At 35.2% G+C, this 26366-nt stretch overlaps 1 protein-coding gene across 3 annotated transcripts in view; it reads left to right on the top strand.

Annotated features, from left to right (window-relative positions):
• ITGA1 (integrin subunit alpha 1) overlaps positions 1-26366 on the top strand; it is a 168095-nt gene that overhangs the window by 131441 nt on the left and 10288 nt on the right. For all 3 annotated transcript variants that reach the window (XR_004739932.3, XR_013532315.1, XM_035291595.3), the window contains exons 19-28: positions 1455-1664; positions 3354-3434; positions 6954-7030; positions 9221-9310; positions 10940-11042; positions 14105-14218; positions 16281-16382; positions 16532-16636; positions 22903-22995; positions 25354-25470. Coding sequence is in view for 1 of the 3 variants with exons in the window: in XM_035291595.3 (XP_035147486.2) it covers positions 1455-1664; positions 3354-3434; positions 6954-7030; positions 9221-9310; positions 10940-11042; positions 14105-14218; positions 16281-16382; positions 16532-16636; positions 22903-22995; positions 25354-25470 (1092 nt within the window). In the remaining 2 variants the exon portion in view is untranslated. The remainder of the gene's footprint in view (positions 1-1454; positions 1665-3353; positions 3435-6953; positions 7031-9220; positions 9311-10939; positions 11043-14104; positions 14219-16280; positions 16383-16531; positions 16637-22902; positions 22996-25353; positions 25471-26366) is intronic.

Here is a 26366-nt window from a genome sequence, read left to right as displayed (position 1 = left end):
CTTAGACTCCCATCACCAACTCGGTCATCTCCAGTGCTGGCCCATCTCTGTCCTTCTTCACGGAGCCCACCTTGTAAAACTTGTAAAATGGAGAAGTAGAGCCGACTGTGTGCTTCCTATGGGCACACAGCTGCTCCAAGAATAGAAAAGAGAGAAAGGGACCGAGTTGCATTCACTTAGTTCCTGTTCCCAAAGTTAGAATCCATGTGCCACCCCCGAGAGTGAGTGAGGAGAGAGAAGAGGGAGGGTGTCGCTAGTGTGGCTGCACTGGAGGAGACACTGGGGACGGGAAATTCATTCTCCCCACACATCTATCTCCCACTCTCCCTTCCTTCCTACCAACAGATTGTTTTATACATACCAGGCGTTGCAGCTTTCAGTCTAACACAGGAAACAGGTATTAAATAGTAATTAGAGCGTATGCCACAGAGAATTTCAGAGCTCTATAGGAATTCCCAACTAGGCTGGGAAGTCAGGAGAGCCCTCCTGAAGTTGTGCCATTTCAGTGGAGCCCTGAAGGATAGGGCAATTTCCACCCTATTTAGAGGAGTTTGGGGAGCAGAGGAGACGGTCAATGTGAAGGCCCTGAGCATAAAGGAAACTGAATGACATTCGCTAGTGTGGCTGATGTTGAAGAGCAAGAAAGGAGGTGATGTGAGGTGAGGCCGGAAGTAAAGGTGGGGGGGCCAGGTCATTCGGGCCTTGGTGCCACTGCACAAATTCTAAACCTTTGCAAGAGCAGTGCAGTGCTTTTGAAGATTTCTATTTGGTTCAGTCATGGGACAGGATGCTGCTGAGTGAAGAGTGGTTGGAGAGAAACACAGGTGAATGTGGGGGACCAATGAGAAGCTATTACTTTAGTTCAGGGAGGAAATGAGAATGCTTGGGTAAGAGGTGGTGGTGGGAATGGAGAAGCAAGAAGGATTGGAGAGATACTTAGAAAAGGAGTAGAATGGGCAGTGCTTGGCGAATTACATATGGTGGTGGCAGAGAGGCGGTCAGTAAAGAAGAATCCAGCGAAGCTCCTAGATTTGTGGCTTGACCATTTTCCACCGTCTCAGCTGAGCTTTATAACATTCCTAAGTGTTTGATTAATTTTAAGAGAAAAATCTCATAATTCTAGTTGAGTAGATTTAGGTTCTTACAGTACTTAACTTCGTATATGGAAATGGTTCTTCCCTGGCAGACAAAAGCCAGTGCAAAACATCCATGAAAATTGTGCATTCTTAAAAGGACTAGTACAATTTACATTTGCAAGTAAATGTTTATTCTTCTCCCCTGTAAACTACAGGGATAAATATAAAATCTCTCAAGGTTTTTGCAGCAAAATTGATTCTGTTTATGAGTTGCTTAACTTACTTTGGCTGTATGCCATTTCTGTTACACGAATTGATGGGTGATTTTCAATAGTGCGAAGCTAAATTTTGAAAAATGCTTTCCTGTCACCATTTCAGATTCCCTTTGCCAAAGATTGTGGAAACAAGGGAAAATGTATCTCGGACCTCAGCCTTAATGTCACCACCACAGAAAAGGACCTGCTGATTGTCCGGTCCCAGAATGATAAGTTCAACATTAGCATCACAGTGAAAAATACAAAGGACAGTGCCTATAACACCAGGACAATAGTGCATTATTCTCCAAATCTGGTGTTTTCAGGAATTGAGGTAAACTTTTAGTTTTTCATTTATTTATTCCCTTAACAGTCATTTACTGAGTCTATTTTTCATACTACTGAGATAATTGCTTTTATTAGATTGATTTTGAAAGAACAGAAGGAATTTTCTACAACACTAGTACTCACCAATGGTGAAAGTATTAAGCTTTTAAAAGTTTCGTTTTATTTATTCAAATATGTATGTCTTTTCTTCAATTCTGTATGAGGAAAGAATAGCTCATGTATAAAAATTGTATGTTTCACAAAATACTTAAAACACTGAAATTGAGAAGGAGTCAAGGAAAACAATAACAATCATAGCCAAAACAGTTTAACAGAGGTACAGAGAGATTTATATTAAATAACTGTCTTATTGATTCATAAGTTTCTTTTATGTTGGCAATAAAATATATTAATCTGCATAAGATGCTATATCAGAGGTAATCAGCATTTCCAAGTTTGAACTTTGCTTTTAATTCTGATCTCCAAATGAATCCCACTGAGTTAAAATTTTGTGTATATTTATATTAATTAATACTAAATACAATTTATATCAAAAGCAATGCACTTAATATTATACATAGTATTAAAACACTATTGTCTAGTTTCTGTAAACTCAGACTTCGTGGCCATTTCTCTTTATCTGTTAGGGTATCATTTAGAGGCATGATGACTCAGACAAACCTGAAAATAATGTCATATATTATAATATTTTTAATTCAATTAAGAATATTAATTATGAATACAAATGTGCAAAGTAATGTTGGGGAAAATATTATCACTAAATATTTCTCTGGAAAGGATACTTAAAAAGTATTGCCTATCTTTTCCTCAGCTGACTTGATGGCCTTGGCAGAGAGGCACAGCTAAAAATCTAACAGTGTATCTCCTCTGTGTATATTAACAATGACAACAGTAATAATGATGGCAGCCTTTTCTTGAGTTATGTTAAATACCAGGCACTGTTCTAATGATTTAACTTATTTAATTTTCATTAATTCTTTCATAAGTAGGTATGACTGTACTGCAGAGATGTGAAGATAAAACTGTTTTATTGTTTTAACAATCTCGTAGTTGCATTTTACAATTGACAACATGTTAATTACCTGGCAGCATAATTTTTCCTTCTTATAGTTATGTAAAAATAATGGCTTATCTCACGTTCAATGGCACTTTAAGTTGGACAGAATAGAGTATACGACTAACCCACTTGATAGAAAATCAATCCCAGAGAGGTGAGGAATCTTAACAAGGATAAAGTTAATAGTGGTACTGTCAGGGTTTAAATTCTGGTGGTCACAGGTCAGAACCTGTGCTCTTATCCACTGCACTAAACTCCAGTGACTAACATTCACTGAAAGCTGCTCTGTGCCGGTCCAGGATGTGCGGATTATTTTATCCAGCCACGGCAATCACCCTGTGAGGGAGCTGCTTCCATTTTACAACTTCCATTTTACAACTGAAGATTCAAGCAGGATCGTGAGATATGCTTTGTCTTTCAGGCATCCTCAAGTGATTTTTTTAGATTTCCATGAGCTGGGGAACAGGTGGTCCCAGAATTCTGTGCCTCTGCCAGCTAAATCAAGACAAAAATATTGGCAAGGCAGTCACCAAGTCACAGCTGGGAAAATTCTGAAAGAACACGTTTCAGTATTTCACCTGCTTGTCCAATCTGATTCTATTTACTTTCTCTTCCTAGGCTATCCAAAAAGACAGTTGTGAATCCAATCATAATATCACATGTAAAGTTGGATATCCCTTCCTCAGAAGAGGAGAGATGGTGAGCAGATTATACAAAACACATGTGGAAATTGAATATGAAAAGTAATATGCACAAAGACAAACATATAAATCCTTCCCACAGTAGTTTAGGTTAATACATATGAAAAATGTTGAGTTCAAAATTGTGACAGATTAGAATATGCTATGGTGAGAATGGTTGTGCCCCATCAAAATTCGTACATTAATACTTAATCCCCAATGTGATAGTAGTAAAAGATGAGGCCACTGGGAGGTCGTTAGGTCCAGAGGGTAGAGCCCTCATGAGGGATTAGCACCCTCATAAGAGAGGCGTGAGGGAGACCGTTCATCCCGTTTACCATGTGAGAACACATAGCAGTTTCCATCTGTGAGAACTGGGTGTTTCCAGATGCTGAATCTGTTGGTGCCTTGATCATGGACTTCCCAACCGTCAGAACTGTGAGCCAAGTATTTCTGTTATTTATAAATTGCCTGGTATAAGGTATTTTGTTATAACAGCCAAAATAGACTAACACAGAGTCAGAAAACAATTCTTACACAGGCAAACTCAACAGCAAGACAAGATTTAAAATTTATACTATGTAACATATCTAATTTATGCTAGATAACATATCTGATAAAATGGAGCTGGGACATTCTGTTATTGGAGTCTCCTAGGTAGTAGGCATCTCTGGCCTTCAAGAAAAAGAATGCTTCAAATAGATTGGCTTAGAACTTAATTCAGAAATTCTCCTTCCATCTCTCTTTTTAAAAAACAATTGCCTTATTGAGCCATAATTCACATACATAGAGTTCACTCATTTAAAGTGTGCATTTCAATGGGTTTTAGTACATTCACCAAATTATAAACTGTACAGTCATTACAACTGATTTTAGAACATTTGCACACACCACAAAGAAACCACATAGCATCGGCAGTCACTCTGTTTTTCCTCAACAGCCTTTTTCCCAGCCCCAGGCAACCACTAATCTACTTTCTTTTTCCATGGATTTGCCTGTTCCAGACACTTCATATGAGTGGAAGCATACGTACAGTCATCCCTCGGTATCTGTGGGCGATTGCTTCCAAGACCCTCTTTGGATAATAAAATGCTCAGATGTTCAAGTCCCTTTGATAAAATAGCATTTAACCTATGCACATCCTCCCATATATGTTGCATCAGTTCTAGATTACATATAATAATACAATGTAAACACTATGTAAATAGTAGTTATACCATATTGGGTTTTTATTTAAATTTTTATTGTTGCATTGTTACTTTTTTTTAACATTATCAACTCACAGTTGGTTAAAGCTAGAATGCATGGATTCAGAGGGCTGATTGTATGGAATTTGGGTACAAGCTTCTTTCACCAAGCATAATTTTTTCCAGGTTTATCTATGATGTAGCATGTATGAATACTTCGATTCCTTTTTATTACCAAGTAATATTCCAGTATGAAGATATATTACATTTTATTTATCCATGCATTAGTTGATGGGTATTTAGATTGTCTCTACTTTTTGGATACTATAAAAAAATACTACTATAAATATCTGTGTACAAATTTTGGTGTAGACACATGTTTTCCGAACTTTTGTCTACTATAGTTCAAGCCCACCCAGTCGAGCTTCTACTAGAATGGTAATTATCATTTCAAAGCAAAAGAAACCTGCAGAGGCTACAGATTTTTAGAACTATTTTTTTCTTTGCAATTATAAATCAAAATATGTATGGATAAAGAAAACTCTAAACATAATATAATGCAAATCTCTTAAACTTTGAATTCTTGTCATCCTTTCTGTGAATAACACCTAAATCAATAAAAGAGTGTTCAGTATCAGACCTTCTTCTGTTTAGCACTTAATCACAAAAAATAAAATTTTAGGTAGTTTCTGTTAATTGTGCATTTTATATTATAATTTTGCTGTCCCAAATTCCAAAATACCTTGGCACAAAATGAGATTAGTTTTGAGAAGGAGAAACATAATACTTAACAAACATTATTATAAGACTACTTGCAGTAGTACTGTGGGTGAGATATGTCTTTGAACAAATAATGTAGTTTTCAGTCTGCCTGCTGATGTTTACACAGAGTCGTGGATTACATAGTTCATATGCTTAGGCATGGTGTTTCAAAGGCAGTGTCAGTATAACAAAATACATACCAGTTTTTCTTAAGTATTACTTTCAGTATGAAGACCTATATAAACATAATTTTCTGCATTTTCTTCCTAAGAATTTACTCTAAATAGCCAAGCCTTTCAGTTTCTTTTATTTTCTTGTTATTGTGCCTTTAAGGTCCAAAACTTTTTTATACTATCATATTAATGGAACCAAGTATGTTTTCCTGTAATTCTGTAATGAATATGAATAGATGATTGCCTGTCTTGAAGTTTTTACATTTAAGAAGATTTAATTATGATCATTTCCCAATTATATTGTTTATTATTGTACTCTGGTAAACCATGGTAATAAAGTAAATAAGAGTGCCTTTATGGTGGAGGTTTATAGTTAGTATAAATAATTTTTGTTGATATAATTTGAATAAAATATTAAAATTTAAAATATCTGCCAAGAAATTACAACAAATTTAGTTTCCAGATATTAATTGACTTTTATTTGCAGTTCTAGAATCAGGCAACACCTTATTCTGTAAAATAAAATGAGTGATGGATAAGCTGAGCAGAGAAGTTGGCTTTATAGAGAGAAAAGTGCTGAAGAAAGGAGAAATGGAGAACAAAAGTGGATTGTTCATTTCAAAGTTATTTTCCTTGTAAAGGTTGAAGCAGAGGGAATTTTCTTATGCTGTCTAAAACTGGCTTGACTGGGATTTGGTGATTATTTATCACTCTCTTCATCTCTCAAAAACTCAGATACATGACTTAATTTCAGCTTTGTAGTGTGGAACTTAAGCATGATTCAGTCTGTTGGGCCTAGATCAGGAGCTCAGTCCAAACCAGTGACCTCTTATACATTTTATTTTACATGTGTCTTAGTCTATTCTGGCTGCTATGAGTCAATACCATAAACAGAGAAGCTTATAAATTTATTTCTCACAGTCCGGAAGCTGGGAAGTCCAAGAGCAATGCACTGCTAGATTCAGCGTCTGGTGAGAGCCCGTTTCATGCTTCATCAAAGTCATCTTTTCAATGCATCCTCAGATAGCAAAATCATGGAGGCAGCGTTCTGAGGCCCCTGTTACAGGATACTAATCCCACTCATGAGGGCTCTGCCCTTTTGAGCTCATCACCTGCCCAAATGGCCCCATCTCCTAATATCATCACATTGTGTTTACGTTTCAACATAATGAATTTTGAGGGAAACATTCAGATCATAGCAATATGTAAAACATGGTACATATTCACACTGAAAAGTATGTATATATTATATATTATTCCAACTATTTTTGAGATACAATAAGGTTTTATTTTGTAATATAATGTTTTTCAACTTCATAATTTGAGTTTTGTTGATGTCATTTATGGAAATAGAATATTTTAATCGAAGTAAAAAATTACTTATCTGTTACTAAAGACGTATTTTTTATTTTATAGGTAACTTTCAAAATATTGTTTCAGTTTAACACATCCTTTCTCATGGAAAATGTGACCATTCATTTAAGTGCAACAAGGTTGGTTTATATGTGTATAAACGTATGTATATAAATGTATATCACTTCTTCTGTGTATTTTGAATGTTTTGCTCTATAAACTCACAGTTCCTTCCAGGTTGTATGAGATCAGTAGAAGTGGAAAGCAACTAACCACTTTGCTTCACAAAAACACTCCTATGAATAATTAGCTACATAAATTTTTATTTAATAGAAATAATTCACCTAAGCTAAATCAATGGTTCTATGAGTTATAGAAGTTACCACAATCACACGTCATTTATAGCTGCCAAATTGCATTTAAATTCATAAAAATGTTACTGGCTCTGCTAATTTACAAACTTTCACTGGCTGCCCATCAAGGTCAAATGAATCATTAGATGGACTTAAAATTTGATGATATCCTTTTATAGTTTAGTATACTTTATTCAAATCAGTCAGGGCTTCTGAAAGGTATCATAGAACACACAAACTAATAACACCAAAGGACCTGTAAGGAAGTGAAATAGTGGTCTGACTTTCTTCTAATTGTAATTATCCACTGATCTGTCTCCAGGGAGATGGTCTCTTTTACTGCTTTATTCACAGTGACTAGCACTGTGTCTGCCATATTATAATCACTAAATAGATATAGAGCAAATAAATAAATTAGGGAAATGAACTAATGGATTAATTTAAGCCAATTCAACGAATACTTATTTGACATCTATTATGGGCAAAATAGTTAATTAGTCACTGTAAGAAATATTAAAATTACTAAGGGCACGAAACTCCTCATAGGGTAAGTATTACAGTAGGGGGTTGAGAATAGTATAAGATTATTATAACCTGGGATAGAATAAAAACAATCTATTATAGAGATATAAAGCTGTGTCAGAAAATTAATAGAAGCTGAAATGATATATACTTGGCAATGGGAACCCCAGAAAGCTTTATCAAGGAAATTATAAGCTGAAATATAAAGAATACATAAAGTAGCAATGAAAATGAACAGGGAGTGTGCATTCTAGCATATTATGCTAGGTACTGAATGCCAGTCAAGTTATTATTTCTTAACTGAACAGATCATGAGGGTACAGTAAAGTTTTTGAGAGATAAAATCATCTTTACAGAGCTGCTGCTTAGGAAGATTAACTTAGGAAGGCGGCAGTGTGGAATGAATGAGATAAAAGGGGAGCATTCGTGCTAAGAGCTGAGTCACACAAATACCCAATGGTCTCTCTGTCCTTCTGCTTATGAGCCACTTTCTACATTTGGAAATAAGCAGGACCATTAAAAAGTACTCTTATGACCATTCTGTGAGACAGTTTGCTAGGTGCTTGGTCAGTTGGTGGAGGCGTGTGTGTGATAGCAATGAACGCTAACACCTACTGAATATTTCCTATGTCCTAGGCACAATCTTAAGCACTTTATACTTATTACTCAATTAATAATTATTTGTTATCCACATTTTATAGATGAAGAAACGAAGGGAAAGACAGATAAGTAGTTTTACCAAAGTGTATCAGTGTCCAAGAACAATCCCATTCTTTGGACCCAGATCCAGTGTTCATTACTCATTATATCATTTGTACATGCTTTCTAATACAAGGAAGTAGGAGATGTATGTGTATATGTGTGTATACACATATATACATGTGTTTGCATAATATATAATTAAAATGATAACCAAAATCAAGAGAGTAAGTAAATGCTTAACAAATAATATGATCAAGTACTTAGTATGGAAAGATTCTTAAAGAAGAAAACAAGATTTTAGATTTACTCTCAGCTGTGTGACCCTGATCACTTATCTTTGCTAAGTCCTCATCTGTGATAAATGAGAACACCTGGGTAGATATGTGTTAAAAACGCAAATTTCTGGGTCCCAACTTGGAACCTCTAAATCCACATTTCTAAGGGAAGCTCAGTAATCTTTGTATTTTAACAATTAAACCCAGGGATTCTTATCATTATTGGCATAGAATTTTGAGAAATATAAATCAGTGTGATTTTCAACTCTAGTTGCACATCAGAATCAACTTGGGAACTTCTAACCATACCCATCATCTCTGATCTCCTTCTTCATTCCAATTTAAAAAATAATAAGAAATTCTTCTCTTATGTGCTTTTATTTAGTTGCCAGAATAAGATACTTTTTCAAACACGTAGAAATGTCTCTAAATAGTCAATATTTTAATGGTTTGTCTGAATGTGCTGTGCATTTTCTAGTGACAGTGAAGAACCTCCTGAAACCCTTTCTGATAATGTAGTAAACATTTCTATCCCGGTAAAATATGAAGTTGGACTACAGTTTTACAGGTAGGCGAAAACTGCATTTTTATGTTGATGCCTTTCTATTAACCCAGTGGTTCTCAAAGTGTGTTTGAGAACTAAATAACCCAAAATGTTAGGTGTTAGTGATACTGGATTGCATTCACTTTCCTTTCTTAAACTCCTGAATGCAAGTTGAAGACCCAGAAGTCCTTCACAAAACACAATATTTTCTTAGAGGCCACCAACATATTTCTTGGTCACCACTCTCAACCTGTGGAATTCAATCAGTCATCTCAATCTGGACACACAAGATTAAAACATTTCTCATTGATAAGAGCTTTTTATTTCTTCCACCATTCATAAACCATTTTTATCTTAAGAACCTCTTATCTATCCAAACACAAATCATGTTGACAAACTTTCTCTCTATAATTTCTTTTGCTTAAGTAGAACTCCAAGCTTTTGTTAAATAAACATGTGTAATGTATATAAAAAATATAAGAATCTGTGGCAAGTTGGTTTATTCTGAAAGTCTTATCAATTTAGTAATGTTTTAATAATAGTGACTAACATTTATTGAACCTTTGTGTTCTGTCTTATCTGATCCTTATGATAACTCTATTGTTCAAATACAACTATCTCCATTTTCCAATTGAAGAAATTGAGGTTCAAAGAGGCTAATTTACAGGTAGGAGGTTACATGTTACAGGTTATATGTTCAGGAAGTGTTAATTTAAATCATTTCACATGTTCTCTTTTTCTTTTAATTTAAAAAACGTTTTAAATTGACACAAAATAATTGTACGTATTTATGAAGTGCTTGGAGATGTGATGCATATAATATGTAGCAATTAAACAGGGTAATTAGCATATCTGTCATCTCAAACATTTATCTTTTCTTTGTATTGGGAACATACAATATCTTCCTTCTGGCTTACTAATTTATTCTTTATGGCACTTTCTCTTTACTAATGACAGACTACAAAAATGGCATGATTATAGGTATGAATGAAGATTTTGCTAATATTTCTTAGCCTTTAAATTCTGTCAGTTATTTTCTATTTTTCTGCATCCACTTCTATTGGTGCACTGACATTTCCCCCAAGAGTTTTCCATTTATTTAAAGTCAAATTTTGGCAAACGTTTATCAATATTTTTTGTCTTCCCTTGACTGAAGTGCTACTTAAAAACAGGCTATTTTACTCTACCAAGTTCATTCAAAGAACATGACGAAGCTGTATAGAGAAGTTTGAACTTTTAAGTTTAGCAACAAATATGAGACCTTAAATTGTGAAATAGGAAAAATTTTAAATCTCTGTAGAATTCAGCACTGCTAAAAATTACATTTTAGCTTTATTATTCACTAGATATAAATGGTATTAGTGAATTTATGGAAAATTTTCACTTGTTAACAATGAAATTTTAACTTTTGAAATTCATATTTTAGCATCTTGGGGTCAAATAAGCATCAGTGACTATTGAACTAAATTATGTAATCCTTCTCATTCTTCTCAAAGATTTAATTTTAGGTTTGAAAGTAAATGAACACCTCTTTGATTTGAAGTCCCTACAAGTGTTTTTGTGGAATTACATGAATGGAGAAAGAAAAGAATGAGGCCAAATAAAAGCTAAACTTTGTCGTGTTTTATTTTTCTTCTAATTAATTCTTTTAAGCTCTGCCAGTGAATACCACATTTCAATTGCTGCCAATGAGACAGTCCCTGAAGTTATTAATTCTACTGAGGACATTGGAAATGAAATTAATATCTTCTACTTGGTAAGAGATCACCTCTAAAATAGTATTCTAAAGGAGCTATTTGTAAATTTATAAATTAAATAATTAACAGATGCATAAAAATATGTTGCTTCAGTGTTTAATCTCTTAATTCCAGCATCTTTTTCTTTATGTTTCATAAACATAAATAAAATTATAAATTTGTAATATTTATAAATATAATTTTCAATTTATATTTTTATTTATAATTTTACTAAAGATTTAAATGGGTGATAGTTATATTTTTAAATCAATTTAGAGATCTAAGTCTCTAATTTTCTCAAAATAAGATACCATTAGAATGACTTACTAGAAAAAATATAAACTTTGAAACCAGATAGATGCTACATATAAACCTGTAGGCTTTACTTACATTATTTTTTCAGTAAATAATAATAATAATAATAATTCAGTAAATAATAATGACTGAGAAAAGCACCTTTTCATTAATTATGACTATTTAGGAAATTTGTTATCACATTGTCTTGATAATTTTTTTATTAAACAAATATATATCACATTCCCCTCATTGTTACCCTTCACAGCATTGGACTGTAAATTACTCATGTTGGTACTACCACCTCCTTAGTGATGTTTCCCATTACATTTATTTTTCCTTTTAAAGCCTTCATAACAAACTCTTTCTAACCACTATAGCAAACAAGCATGGAATTTCATTTTAGGTAATGTCTAGTTACAGACACAGCCTCAACTTAAGTTAAAATTACTCAAGGAAAAAAAAGAACACAATTCAAATAATAGATTTAAATATGTATTCAAAAGTATGAAATAATGCAACATAATTATAAATGAAGATAATCTCAATCCCTTTGGAAATTGCCAACAACAAACAAGTTCTCTCCCAAAGTATAAATAAATGTATACTCCCAAGTGATTCCATTTTTTTTTAAATTTGTACTCTTTGCTAGAATTTCTATGACAAGCTATACCCTGGAAATTAGCATAAATGCCAATCACTCTACTGGATTCTAGAACAGATTTTGGAATTCAGGTTATCAGATTTCTCCAGCCCCATTCACTTTCCCTGAACTAGAAAATTAAGCAAAATAAATAAATAAATAAAATAAAGAGAGAGAGAGACTTTGAATGTTGTAGATATTTAGATATTATAACTTATTAGGGTCCAGCTTTGAAATAGGTACTCTCTCTTATACAAGTGTTGATATAAATTTTATTGCTAAGAATATTCCTGAGCGTAAATCTTTGTGTGTATCTCTGATTATTTTGCTGAAGTAAATTCTAGAATTGGAATAATGGAATTTTTTAAATCACCTGCTAGGTATTTTCCTTAGGAAATTTTTGGTGGTATAAACAAAGATTTCAGGAATGTTCTTAACAATATTATTTATAATAAACTAAAATCCGGGCACAATCTAAACACTTAACACAATAAAATTACTTAAATGAATTATTATATGACTTTGTGTAATATCTTAGAAGGAACATTTTGGAGTAAGAAACCATACTACCGCTATTTACTAGCTCTGTAATCTTGGAAGTTCTTAATTCTTATTCTAACCTTCTTACCTCATATATAAGACAAAGATAATAGGAGGATCTAGCACCTAGAGTTGTTTACAGGGCTAAAGGCAATCATGCATATAAGAAGATTAGCACAGTGTGTGGCACATAGTCAACAATATTGATATTGTGGTTGTTGTTTAGCTATGAACTGTCATATTCTCAATAACTCTATACATTTATGGGAAAATGCCATAGAATAATACATTTTACAGACAGGATACAAAACTTTGTATTTTATTGTGATACAAATTTTATAAATGTGCATTTATGCAAATAGTAAGGACAGGTAACATATACTAAAATGTTAACAAGTATAGGAAACTTTTATTTTCTGTTTATTTTCAGTATTTTCCAATGTTTCTACAAGGAACATTTTCCAATCAGAAAAAAAAAAATAATTACAGCACACAGGATTTTTGACTGAATATCAGAAAACAGAATTTGTCTGGAAATCAAGAAGATAAGAGTTAAGAGCATGTTTAAGGGTCCAGACACGGCTGGTTAGGAACCTTCAGAATTCCTTTAATCCTCGAATTCTGGATGTATTTCATTTTTAGCAACCCAGGAAATTGCTTCAGATGTGAGGAGCTCTCAGTCTGGAAGGTTCAGTTGGGTAATCACTGGCTTTCCTTGCATCTATCTATGTAGATCAAGGAGTTCCCTACCCAGCTAAAGATGCTGCACAGGGTTCTCATAGGCTTCAGACCTGCAGATCATGCTTCAGCGGTGGGAAGGGGACCACTGCACCTGGTTGCCCCAGTTCAGTTGCACCTTCTAAGGCAAGGACCTCTGCATAGTGAGTTCAGTTTCCTGTTGAACTTTATCCTGCCCACCCTTGCCTCTGAGCTACACTCACAACTGGTAACAGAACATGATACTAAGTGGAAATTTTGGGATAGTGGATGAAAACAAATGGAGACTGAGATGAAAGTTAATCTGACTCTCATCAGACCAGATTATCAACAGTCAGTGGCATAAGAGCCCCAACTGGGGGTAGAATTATGAAGGGAAGCGGATGAGAGTCTGGTTTGCCTGGATAGTGGCAGCAGATCCCATCTAGCCAGGATTAGAGATGATTTATGGGTTTAGGGAATTATTGCAAAGTGGGTTAAGGCAACCAAAAATCTACTAACTGTTCCACGGTCTCCCTTCTTTCCAGTTTCAAACAGACTGGTATGTTTTTTAAAAATGAGCATGGCAAGAACATAATAACAGACAAAAACTTCCAATTCTGTTTTCTATTAATCCTAGTTCTATTAGGAGAATGAGGAATGGAGGAACAATGTGATTATAGCTGATACATACATCTACCAACTATTAAGTATCCTTATTTTCTTGCTGGCATTATTCAGAGAATTATGCCAATTCTCCGTACAGTGCCATAAAGGATCTACACTCGTTTGGGGATTCAAAATATTACACAACTTATTTCATCAGCTAGAAAACGAAGTGTTACATAAGGCAGAAATAATTCTTTTAAAAGAAGAAGAAAGGATTACCTTTCAATTTTTTTCTCATAGATAAGAAAAAGTGGATATTTTCCAATGCCAGAACTTAAGCTGTCAATTTCATTCCCCAATATGACATCAAATGGTTATCCTGTGCTGTACCCAACTGGAGTGTCATCTTCTGATGTAAGTAATGTATGCCTTGGAATTCTGTCATTACTGTTGTCTTCTCCACTTTATGTTCAAGCCTTTTGTTCTGCATGGCACTTGCAATGGTTTTACCAAAGTAACATGCAGAGATATTTAGATTAATTAAAAGCAAAAAATAATAATAGATGTATTATTCCCTAGGGCCGCTGTAACAAATTACCACAAATGGAGTGACTTAAAAAAACAGAAATTTATTCTTTCACAGTTCTGGAGTCCAGAAGTCCAAAGTCAAAGTGTTGACAGTGTTAATTCCCTCTGGAGGCTCCGAGAGAGACTCTTTTTCATGCTGTTTTCCTAGCCTCCGGTGACAGCCGGCAAGCCTTGGTGTTCCTTGGCTTGTGGCAGCATAACTTCTATTTCTGTCTCTGTCTTCACCTGGCCTTCTCTGTGTTTCTGTGTGTTCACCTTCTCTCTTTGTGTTTCTGCACACTCACCATTAGATTTAGGGTCCACCCTAAATCCAGAGTGATCTCATCTGGAGATGCTTAATGTAACTACATCTGCAAAGGCCCTATTTCCAAGTAAAGTTACATTCACTAGTTCTAGGAGAATTTAGGCAGATCTTTGGGGGTCAATCCACTAGAGTAGATTTTAGATAGTTCATTGTTGATTTATGCCTGAAATGTTTGTTTCACTTTTCCTTGGTTTTTAGTAATCAAACAACTTTATGAAGTGTCATCTTATTTGTGCCTAAACATACACAGCTGCACACAAAATAGTATAATTGCATTTACTCAAGTCCCAAATAATAGCAGTTTGGCACCCCCTTGCTATTTGTAGCACTGAATGAGACTATATGATAGTTCATTATGGTTTAGTGTCTAAAACAAAAAATCACCATAAGTATTGAATTAATGTGTGCATGATTTCAGAATTTGAAAATCTGTTCATGCATTTTTAAAACTCTTCTCAGAAATCAAGAAATAGCAACAGTGCTAGTTGGCTTGTGATCACTTAAATGTTTTCCTAAGGGCAAGGAAAAAATAAGCCTCTGGAATTTCCCTCTCATTCAAAAAAGCAGGTCTGTGAAAATCCAGAAGAGAAAAAAATTGTACTTTTCATACTACTTAGAAAATTTTAATCTTATTATCTTTTATCAAGAATATACAGAGTACTGGGGAAGCAAAAGGTTTACTAGGTTAAGTCTAGAACGAACTATCTTATAAACATAGCATTTTAAAATAATATGTTAACATCCATAGGGCTGCCTGCTTACATCGTCCTCCCATGTAGACTGAGTGTCTTATCCTTGGTGTGTAGTGAATCAAAAATATTATTGGATGAATACATAAATACAAATGAAGGTCCCTCTCTTTTCAGTTGTTTCATGAGCTGTAATACTGAACAAGTATTTTTATTGTTTTTGTTTCCTTTTTTTTTGAGATCGAGTCTCTCTCTGTTGCTCAGGCTGGAGTGCAGTGGCACAATCTTGGTTCACTGCAACCTCCACCTCCCATGTTCAAGTGATTCTTCTGCCTCAGCCTCCCTAATAGCTGGGACTACAGGCGCCCACCACTACGCCTGGCTAACTTTTGTATTTTTAGTAGAGATGGGGTTTCACCATGTTAGCCAGGCTGGTCTCGAACTCCTGACCTCAAGTGTTCCACCCACCTCAGCCTCCCAAAGTGCTGGGATTACAGGCGTGAGCCACCATGGCTGGCTGTTGTTTTTGTCTTTATCAGTGGAGTTTTAAATGTTCTCCTCTTCTGTCATGTGGAATTTAAAAGTTTATCTTTGATTAAAGTAATAAATTAATGAATATATTAATCATGCAATAGTAAGTTCTATTAGCATTCATTCTTTTCCATAACAACTTCACTAGTATCCATTACAATCATGGTAACAATCCATCTTGGGGTGGATATATATGTACGTATGGCTGGAACGTAACAGCCTTTTCCACCCAGCACACTTACAAAGATGGATCTTTAATATATGGGAATGGCTGTCATTCACAGATTCTTCACACTACTGCGCCTAGTCATCTTTTCCGCTGCTATCTGGCATTGTCTAATAAATGTAATTGTTTCATTTCTAGAATGCAAAGTGCAGACCCCATATCTCTGAGGATTCTTTCAGTATCAACTCTGGAAAGAAACTGATTACATCAACTGACCATCTTAAACAAGGAACAATTCTGGTAAATTAAGACAAGTGCTGTTTTTACCTTTTGCTTTCCAAATGAATAGATTTGATATCAATCCAGAAATAACTATCCGAAGTATTTGAATATAGTATATTTAATACAATGGCGAAAATACTGATATGTATCTCTGGGCATTTAAACAGGACTGCAGTACATGTAAATTTGCTACCATCACGTGTAATCTCATTCCTTCTGACATGAGCCAAGTGAATGTTTCGCTTATCTTGTGGAAACCAACTTTTATAAAAGTAAGTAATCACATTGTTCTATGCACTGATTGAATAACATCAATAAATATTTGTTTACCGCTTAGAATATGCAAGGCACAGTGCTGCTGTTGGAAAGAATGTGAGACTAGAAGTCTAAGAGAATGTGACGAAGCCCCAGCTCTACTTAACCAGCTGTGTGTGTCTCATCTTCCCTGTGTGTTAAGAACTAAGTTATTACCAAGGTCCCTTCCGGAGAGATATACTTTTTTCAACCTCTCTTATCCTTTTTCTTTGTACCTTAAGAGATAAATACCTTTATGGTACCAAGGCTTACTTTAATAATTTGGAACTCAGTTAATGTACAGAGAATTATAAAGTGGCAACCTTTGACCCCACCCACAAAGGAAACAGCTAACATATACCACAGACTTACTGAGTTTTATCAGACTTGTATTATATATATATAAAGACATTTTTAACCCCTTATTAAGCCAAATCTGTCTGACAATAAGCTACTTTAAAACTTTTTAATGTATTTCGTATTATTTGTTTCTCACTTAGGAAGTATTTAGTTGACCATTTAACATTGCCATTTTTGAATTTGATCATAGTAAGTTGCTATTTTTATGTCATTAACTGTTAATATTGGCAATTTCATTTTTAAAATTTCAACTTTTGTTTTAGATGCACAGGTGTGTAACAGGGGTCTATTTGCATGATATTGAGGTTTTGGGAACAGATTCCTATTGCTCAGGTAGTGGGCATGATACCCAACAGGCAGTTTGTCAATTCCCCTAAGAAGTCCACAGTGCCCGTTTTTCCCGTGTTCATATCCATGAGTACCCAATGCTTAAATCCCACTTATAAGTAAGAACATGTGGTATTTGGTTTTCTGTTTGTCTGGCATTCACTTAGGATTATGGCCTCCATCTGCATTTATATTGCTGCAAAGGACATGATTTTGTTCTTTTTTATGGCTGTGCAGTGTTCCATGGTGTATATGTACCGTATTTTCTTTATCTAGCCCACTGTTGATGGGCAACTATGTTGATTCCATGTCTTTGCTGTTGTGAATAGCACTGCAATGAAGATATGATGACATGTGTCTTTTTGGTAAACAGTTATATATATGTACTCAGTAATGGGATTGCTGGTTGAATGCTTGTTCTGTTTTAAGTTGTTTGAGAGATCTCCAGATTGCTTCCCACTGACTAAACTAATTTACATCCCCACCAGTAGTGTATCAGCTTTTCCTTTTCTCCACCGCCGCACCATCATCTGCCATTTTTTGACTTCTTAATAACCATTCTGATGGAGTAAAATGGTACCTCATTTTGGTTTTGCTTCGCATTTCTCTAATGATTAGTGATAATGAGCGTTCTTTCATATGTTCGTTGGCCACCTGTATGTCTTCTTTTGAGGAGTGTATATTCATGACCTTGGCTCATTATTTAATGTGTTTATTTGTTGTTTGCTTGCTGATTTCCTCAAGTTCCTTATTCTACATATTAGACCTTTGTCAGATGCATGGTTTGCAAATCTTTCTTTCATTCTGTAGGTTATCTGTTTACTCTATTGATAGTATCTTTTGCTGAGCAGAAGCTCTTTAGTTTAATTAGATCCCATTTGTCAATTTTTGTTTTTGTCTCAATTGCTTTTAGAGACTTAGCCAAAAATTATTTGCGAAGACCAATGTCAGGTAGGACATTTCCTAGGTTTTCTTACAGCATTTTTATACTTTATGATCTTGCATTTAAATCTTTACTGTATGTTGAGTTAGTTTTTGTATGTGGTAAAAGTTAGGGGTTCAGTTTCATTCTTCTGCATATGGCTAGCCAGTCATCTCAACACCATTTACTGACTAGAGATTCCTTCCATGGCTTGTTTTTGTTGACTTTCTCAAAGATCAGATGGTTGTAGGTGTGTGGCTTTATTTATAAATTCTCTATTCTGTTCCACTGGTCCATGTGGCTCTTCTGTACTAGTACCATACTGGTTTGGTTACTGTAGCCTTATGGTAGAATTCAAAGTCAGGTAGTATGATGGGTCTGGCTTGTTCTTTTTACCTGGGCTCTTTTTTTTTTTTTTTTTTTGGATCCATATGAATTTTAGAATAGTTTTTTCTAATTCTGTGAAAAATGATGTTGGCACTTTGATAGCAATAGTGTTGAATCTATAAATTGCTTTAGGCAGAAAGGCCTAATGATATTAAAGTAAGGGTTTTCCTTTTATTTGTCTAATCTCTGATTTCTTGCAGCAGTTTTTGCAGGTCTTCTTTTGGAGATCTGCCACCTCCTTGATTAGCTGTATTCCTGGTATTTCAGTGTTTTTTGTAGCTTTTGTAAATTGTGTTCTTTGACTCTCAGCTTGAACATTATTGGTGTATAGAAATGCTACTAAGTTTTGTACATCTGTTTTATATTCTGAAACTTTACTAAAGTCATTTATGAATTCTAGGAGTTATTTTGGCAGAGTCTTAAGCATTTTCTAGATATAGGATCATATTACCAGTGGAAAAAGATAGCTTGACTTCTTCTATTTCTATTTGGATGTCTTTATTTCTTTACCTTGCCTTACTGCTCTGGCTAGAACTTATAGTACTAGGTTGAATAGGAGTGGTAAGAGTGGGCATCCTTTTCTTATTCCAGTTCCCAAGGGGAATGGTTCCAGCTTTTGCCCATTCAGTATGATATTGACTTAGATTTGTTATGAATGACTCACTATTTGGAGGTATGTTCCTTTAATGCCTAGTCAGTTGAAGGTTTTTATCATGAAGGGGTGTTGGATTTTATTAGAAGCTTTTTCTCCATCTATTGAGATGATCACATGGTTTGTGCATTTAATCCTGTTTATGGGGTGTATCACATTTATTGATTTTCATGCGCTGAACCAGCCTTACATCCCAGGAATAAAAACTGCTTGATCATGATGTGTTAACTTTTTTGATGTGCTGCTGAACTCAGTTTGCCAGTATTTTTTAAAAAGGTATCTCTGTTCATCAGGGATATTGGCCTGATGTTTTATTGTGTATCTGCTAGATTTTGGTATCAAGAAAATGCTGGCTTCATAGAATTAGTTTGGGAGGAACCCCTCCTCTTCAATTTTTTGAAATAGTTTTATTTGGTACCAGCTTTTCTTTGTACATCTGTTAGAATTCGGCTGTGACTCTATCTGGTTCAGGGCTGTTTTTTTTTTTTTTTTTTTTACTTTTTTTGGTTGATATGTTTTTTTAATTACCGATTCAATTTCAGAACTTGTTACTGATCTGTTCAGATTTTCATGTTCTTCTGGTTTAATCTTCCTGTTTCCAGGAATTTATCTATTTTCGTTTTCCGTTTGCATGTAGATTGTTCTCCATCCCTTTACTTTGACCCTGTGGGTGTTGTTAAATGTGAGATGAGTTGAAGACAGCATACAGTTGGGCCTTGTCTTTTTACCCATCTTGCCACTCTTTGTATTTTAAGGGAGTGTTTAGCCCTTTTACATTCAGGGTTAGTATTGACATATGTATGAGATTTTGATCCTGTCATTGTGTTGTCAACTAGATGTTATATAGATTTGATTGTGTAGTTGCTTTTTGGTGTCTGTGGGCTATGTGCTTAAGTGTGTTTTTGTGATAATAGATGTCATTCTTTTGGGTCCATATTTAACACTCCTTTGAAGACCTCTCGTAAAGCTTGTCTAGTTGTAATAAATTCCCTCACCAATTGCTTGTCTGAGAAGGGTTTTATTTCTTCTTTGCTTGTGAAACTTAGTTTGGTGGGTTATAAAATTCTAGGTGGAATTTCTTTCCTTTAAGGATACTGAATATAAGTCCTAAACCTTTTCTGACTTGTAAGGTTTCTACTGAGAGGTCTGCCACTAGCTTGATGGGGTTCCCTTTGTACATGACCCAACCCTTCTTTCTAGCTGCCTTAAGTTTGTTTTTTGTTATTTGTTTGTTTGTTTTCTGAATCAACGTTTGTGAATCTGATGACTCTGTGCCTTGGGGATGGCCATCTTGTATAGTATCTAGCTAGGGTTCTCCATATTTCTTGAATTTGCATGTCAACCTCTCTAGCAATATTAGAAAAATTTTTGTGGACTATATCCTCAAATATATTTTCCAAGTTGCTTTCTTTCTTTTCTTCTCTCACAGGAATGCCAATGAGTTGTAAGTTTGCTCTTTGTAAACTATGTAAATAATATCATGTTTCTTGGCACTTTTGCTCACTTTTTAAAAATTACTTTTTAAATTTTTGTCTGACTAATTTTAAAAAGCTGTTTTCAAGATTTGAGATTCTTTCCTTAGCTTGATCTGTTCTACTGTTAATATTTCCAGTTGTATGATGAAATTCTGTAGTAAATTTTTATCCCAGAAATTTAGTTTTATTCTTCCTTTTTGGGGCAAGGGGTTCTTTTCTTCTCAATGTTTTTGTAGAGACGAGGTCTCTAGGTTGCCCTGGCTGATCTTGAACTCCTGAACTACCATGCCTCGCATTTTCTTTCTTAAAATGGCTAGTTCATCTTTCAGCTCTTGGATTGTCTTACCAGATTCCTTGCATTGGGTTTCAACTTTCTCCTGAATTTTAGTGAGCTTCCTTGCCATCTCGATTCTGAATTCTATATCTGTCACTTTAGTCATTTCAGTCTGGTTCAGAACCATGGCTGGGGAACTAGTGGGCTCATTTGGAAGTAAAGGACAGTCTGGCTTTTTGAATTGCTAGAGTTATTGTGCTGATTCTTCTCTTCTTGGGAACTGATGTTCTTTAACTGTGTTGTAAGTTGAGTGTAGTCAGTTGGGTTTGTTTCCGGATGATTTCAGAGGGCCAAGGCTCTGTACTGGATCTTTATTTGTGGGTGAATTCTCACGGGAATGGTTATTAGCAAAATAATTTTTGGGTTGTAGTTTGAGCTGTCATCCAGTAGAGGGTACTTAAGAGCAATGGCCAGTAGAGAGGCTCTTAGTCTAGCCACTCTGGTATTTGCTCATCTTTGCAGGTGTGCTCTGCAGCGGGTGGGAAGAGGCCTCCTCCGATCACTGGCACTGTATCCATGTTTCTTTTTTTAGGTTTTCTGAGCCACAGGCTTCCTCAGGCAGAGGCTAAGGCAGAGAGATAGGTGACATCTTTTCCGAACCAAGCCTGTGGAGGGAAGCATGCCCTGCTCCCACCCTGGCCAGGGGCTGGCCCAGGAGTCCATGTGTTACCCGTCTCGGTGCTCTGAGATGGGGGTTCCTCCCCTGCTTGAGTGTCAGCCGCATATCTCAGCTTGGTACTCCTGGGCTGGATGTGGCATCTCTGAGTCTCCAGGACACCCCACAGCTCACAGTCAGGCTCTGGTTGCTTTGGAGGATCCAAAGGGCTCCCAGGTCACATTGAAAGTACTCAGGTGGGGCGCAGCACCCAGGCTGGGCAGCAGAGACTGTGCTGTGCACATGCTCCTGTGGGGCAGCTAGGCAGGGGCCCTAGTAGGGGCCAGCAGGCAGGAGAGGCTGCAGAACAGACATGCCCCAGTCCCATGGGGAAAGCCTGCTCTCTCCTGGCTTGTGGTCACCTAGGGCTAGAGCCTCTCTGAAGGGATGGGCACCTAAGTCCGTGCTTTGCTCACAAAAGCTCCTGGGCTCCATGCTAGCTGAAGCCCTGTCTACCTACTCTGTAGCTTAGGTCCCAGAGATCTGCAGAGAGAATGAGCTGTCCTTCAGTCCACTCCTTCTCCCCTTATCCAGGAGCCTTTTGGGGCCAGGAAGTAGCCCAAGCATTCAGGTACTCTATGCAGGGTTCCCAGCTTCGCCCTCTTCAGCCTTCTGTGTTGCCCCTCCACACACTCTTGGTGTTTTCTCCCTGGAGATCAGATCTGCCCAAATTATGTTGGTCTACTTGATAATTTGGGCTCTCTCAATGGGAGTAGTGCTTCTTGGCTACATCTGGTTTGCCGTCTTGTCCTCCTAGACCATCAATTTCATTTTTAATCCTAAATAAGTACCTGGATAAACTTCATCACCAGAGTGTAGCTGTTTCATGTATTGTTACATTAAAGGTAGGCAGAATTTGATGTTTGTTTCTAATAATAAATCAATAGAAAATATTTAAAAAATTTTGTTCCATTCCATAACCAGGATCTAAGTAAGGATTTTCAGTGACAAAGGATGGAGGATGAGTGCACAGTTATTATTTGATACTGACAGTTTCATTTAAAATCTAACAAAACCAGAATTTTTAATCTTTCAGAAAAATCTTAGCTTTTATAATTGTCCTACTCAAACAGGACTAGCTCTCATTTTGATTAGCATAATGTGTTAAAAACAAATCCTGTTTGCTTTTCAGTCATATTTTTCCAGCCTAAATCTTACTATAACAGGAGAACTTCAGAGTGAAAATACATCACTGGTTTTAAGTAGCAGCAATCAAAAAAGAGAGGTAAGTGCAACAGTGAGTTTTGAAAACATTATGCATTTCACTCTGAATTTTGTGACATAATGTTTTATAATTGTTGATAGTCCCTTAAGCCATGACTGGTATTGCTCCCGGTAACTGACAGACACTATTTGCTTCAAATTATACTTCATTAGCTTCAAGTGTGATTTTAGTCTTATGCTTCCTTCTAAGAAACTGGGAAAATCATGATATTTACAATTCACATGCCATGTTTGACTTTATCACTTTTAACTATCACAGTAAATGGATGTTTTCACTTTCACTTTGATAACAAATGATGCGGTTGTAACTTTCCTCCTTAAAAGCTGACATTACAAAGTGCAGCTGACATCGAGGAGCAGCCTCAAAAAACAACTTCCTTACAAAAAGTGCCTTTATAATGTACAGGAATACATGTACTTTTTAAAAGTTTTCTTTCAAATTTCATGGAGGAATTTGAAACAAAAATGAGATGGTATTTACTAATACAAATTCGGGCTTCAGTCCTTGGTAAAAATACAAAGGTTTGAGTTTTTCAGTCTTGTCCTTTTTATAAATTAATAAGCCAAGGTGACAGAATAAGACCCCATCTCTAAAAAATAAAATAAAATAAGTACTTGTTACACATGCAGGCACTTCAGCATGATCTTCCCTCTTCTCATGGGAGACTTTAAATATCCTATGCTGATTAACAGCACCACATGAATCACAAAATTCAATTTGGAAGCTCCCTAACTTTCAGACATTCTTTTTAAATTGCTTATTTCAAATTATTCCAATGACTTCTGATAAGTATACACCTTTCAAAAAAAGTAAGATATCAATGACTTTTGATAAGTATACATCTTTCAAGAAAAAGGAAAATACATGCATATAATGTTTACTTATGTCATAAAGAGCACCTAGCATAAGCATGCAAAATTCAAAGTTGTTCCTTACACAGAATAGCCAACACTTCACTAACACCTAAAAAATTTGAGTATGGTTTATATTGGAAAAGTGCATTTGATTCCTAAATATATGTGTTAAAATTTTATAATTAGCTTTATTCCCCTAAAGATTAGTTTTAAAATCCCCTGAAAATATTTATTCTACATTTATCCTAAAGGAAAATTATACCCATATTGATAAAATTACTAAAAGTGACAATTTTGTAATTGTGTGATCTGAGGAAAGTCACTGATCTTATCTAGATTCCAGTTTCCAGATCTGTAAATTCAGGGAATTGTTTTACATGTGTTTAAAATCTGCCTTGCTGGGCATAGTGGCTCATGTCTGTCATCCCAGCTACTCGGGAGACTGAGGTGGAAGGATCACCTTAGCCCAGGAGTTTCAGATCAGCCTGGGCAAAATGGTGAAACCCCATCTGTTTTGTTTTGTCTTGTTTTATGAAATTGTCATAATGGTCTGATGCTGTGTATGTCTACATTCTTGCCAGCTCTGTGACCTACCTGGAATGATTTGAGAGGTTTTGATTAGTATCATGTATATACAAATCTCTCCCCTGTTAGCTTCTTTTTCTACCCTAATCTTCCTTCTAGGTAAAGAAATTGAGAAATTATTACTGTTAAGGGCAAATGCAGGGCTTGAACTATTATTAGACATTAATATCTACCCTGAATTAAATTTTTTCAGATACCCCAGGGATGGGACACGGAGAAGATAGGTTTCATTGAGGTTTGACTGCCACCCTGGGAGAGGTCAAGTAGTTGGAACACTAAAAGTGGTCCATTTTACAGGTTTGCTATAAATCACTTAATGCCTGATTTATAGATGTGGACCAGTGATACGTCAAATAGAAGAGACATTGTGATATAATGAAGAGCACATTGGGAGTGAATATATATGCAAACATTCACTTATCCGTAGGCTTGAGATTTATGCATTTATTGTACGATAATTACACTTTCAATTTATAAACAAAAAAATGAAGCACACTAGAAATAAAATAAGAGGACCTCCGCAGGTTTTTATGACAACGAACTGCAACATTCCAGCCTAAACTAATGCTGTTATGATAATATGGTAGTCTACTAATTAATCTTTAACACACATAATATTTTGGTTCTCCCTGAGTTAAACAGAAATTCACTCCTACCCTTCAGCATTGTGATTCATTGACATTTAACTCTTTATGTGTAAATTTCTGAAGGATAAGATTATAAATACCTTTTGGTAGTAATAAATTTGACACAGAGATTTAAACTAGATAAAGGGCATTTTCTAATATAAACTTAATGTTTTCTCTGTATATAGTAACGAGATGAATGCACTGGTATAGAACTGTAGCCTACAAGAACTCAGTTCCAGGAGTCCTAATAGGTGTTTATTATGTTAACAATCTTGTTTAATGATTTTTAGCTTGCTATTCAAATTTCCAAAGATGGGCTACCAGGCAGAGTGCCATTATGGGTCATCCTGCTGAGTGCTTTTGCTGGATTATTGCTGTTAATGCTGCTCATTTTAGCACTGTGGAAGGTAAGCACCAACATTCGTTTGACTTTCTACTTCAATCATCAACAGCAAACTGGAGAAATAAACTATAATATATTCAGACTATGTAATATAGTATTACTGCAGCAATGAAACAAATGTTGAAATGATGACTAAGAAAAAGAAAAATTCATATTTCAAACACCACACACAACTTGACCCAATTTTTATAAAGAAAAAAAAACTTATTTTGGGTTAGGCATATTCCAAAATCACAAAAGCATATTTCTAGAGTTTAGGATGATAGGGGAGTTTCATATGTCTGTAACAATTAAAATTTTACAATATGTATGTATTTCTTTTATAAACAGAGAACAATGAAAACTGTCTTTCATAGAAAAAGAAAAGAATGAATTCCTATGTCAATTTAAGGATATAAGCAGTAGATTCATGGTTAAAATTAGCCTTGTTTTAATCACACATCTCTATGTGTCTTAAATATAATAAAATTCTTTAATGTCTAAACAGACATGGCATATTTTATATAATAAATTGTGTGCCTGAGTGGAGGATAAGGGATCAGCTGATCTAGGGGAGATCTTGAAGTTTCACAGACTCCTATTTCAAATTCTATGGTAAAAGTGAGTAACCACCATTTTGTGTTAAGTAACTCTGGATATTTATGTAGATGTTTTGCTTAGGCTGAAATGGGATGATTTTAAAAACTCTTAGCAGCTGTATAATTTTCACATTAAGCAGAACTGAGATAACAGCTTTTAGGATAAGCTGAATAGAGAATACCATCTCATACAAAGTTAAATTGAATGTTTTTTCGATTGAATATCAAATAGGCATTTATTCTAACATAATATCCCTCTATCTCTTATCTATTATTTTGTTAAATAGTTAAACTATGTCAAAAATATACATTGTGGCTACAT

This window comes from Callithrix jacchus, chromosome 2 (assembly GCF_049354715.1).
Source record: "Callithrix jacchus isolate 240 chromosome 2, calJac240_pri, whole genome shotgun sequence".
In the NCBI taxonomy this organism is placed as follows: Eukaryota; Metazoa; Chordata; class Mammalia; order Primates; family Cebidae; genus Callithrix; species Callithrix jacchus.
The sequence above is the reverse complement of the archived record's forward strand: the minus strand, read 5'-3'. Positions and strand labels throughout refer to the sequence as shown.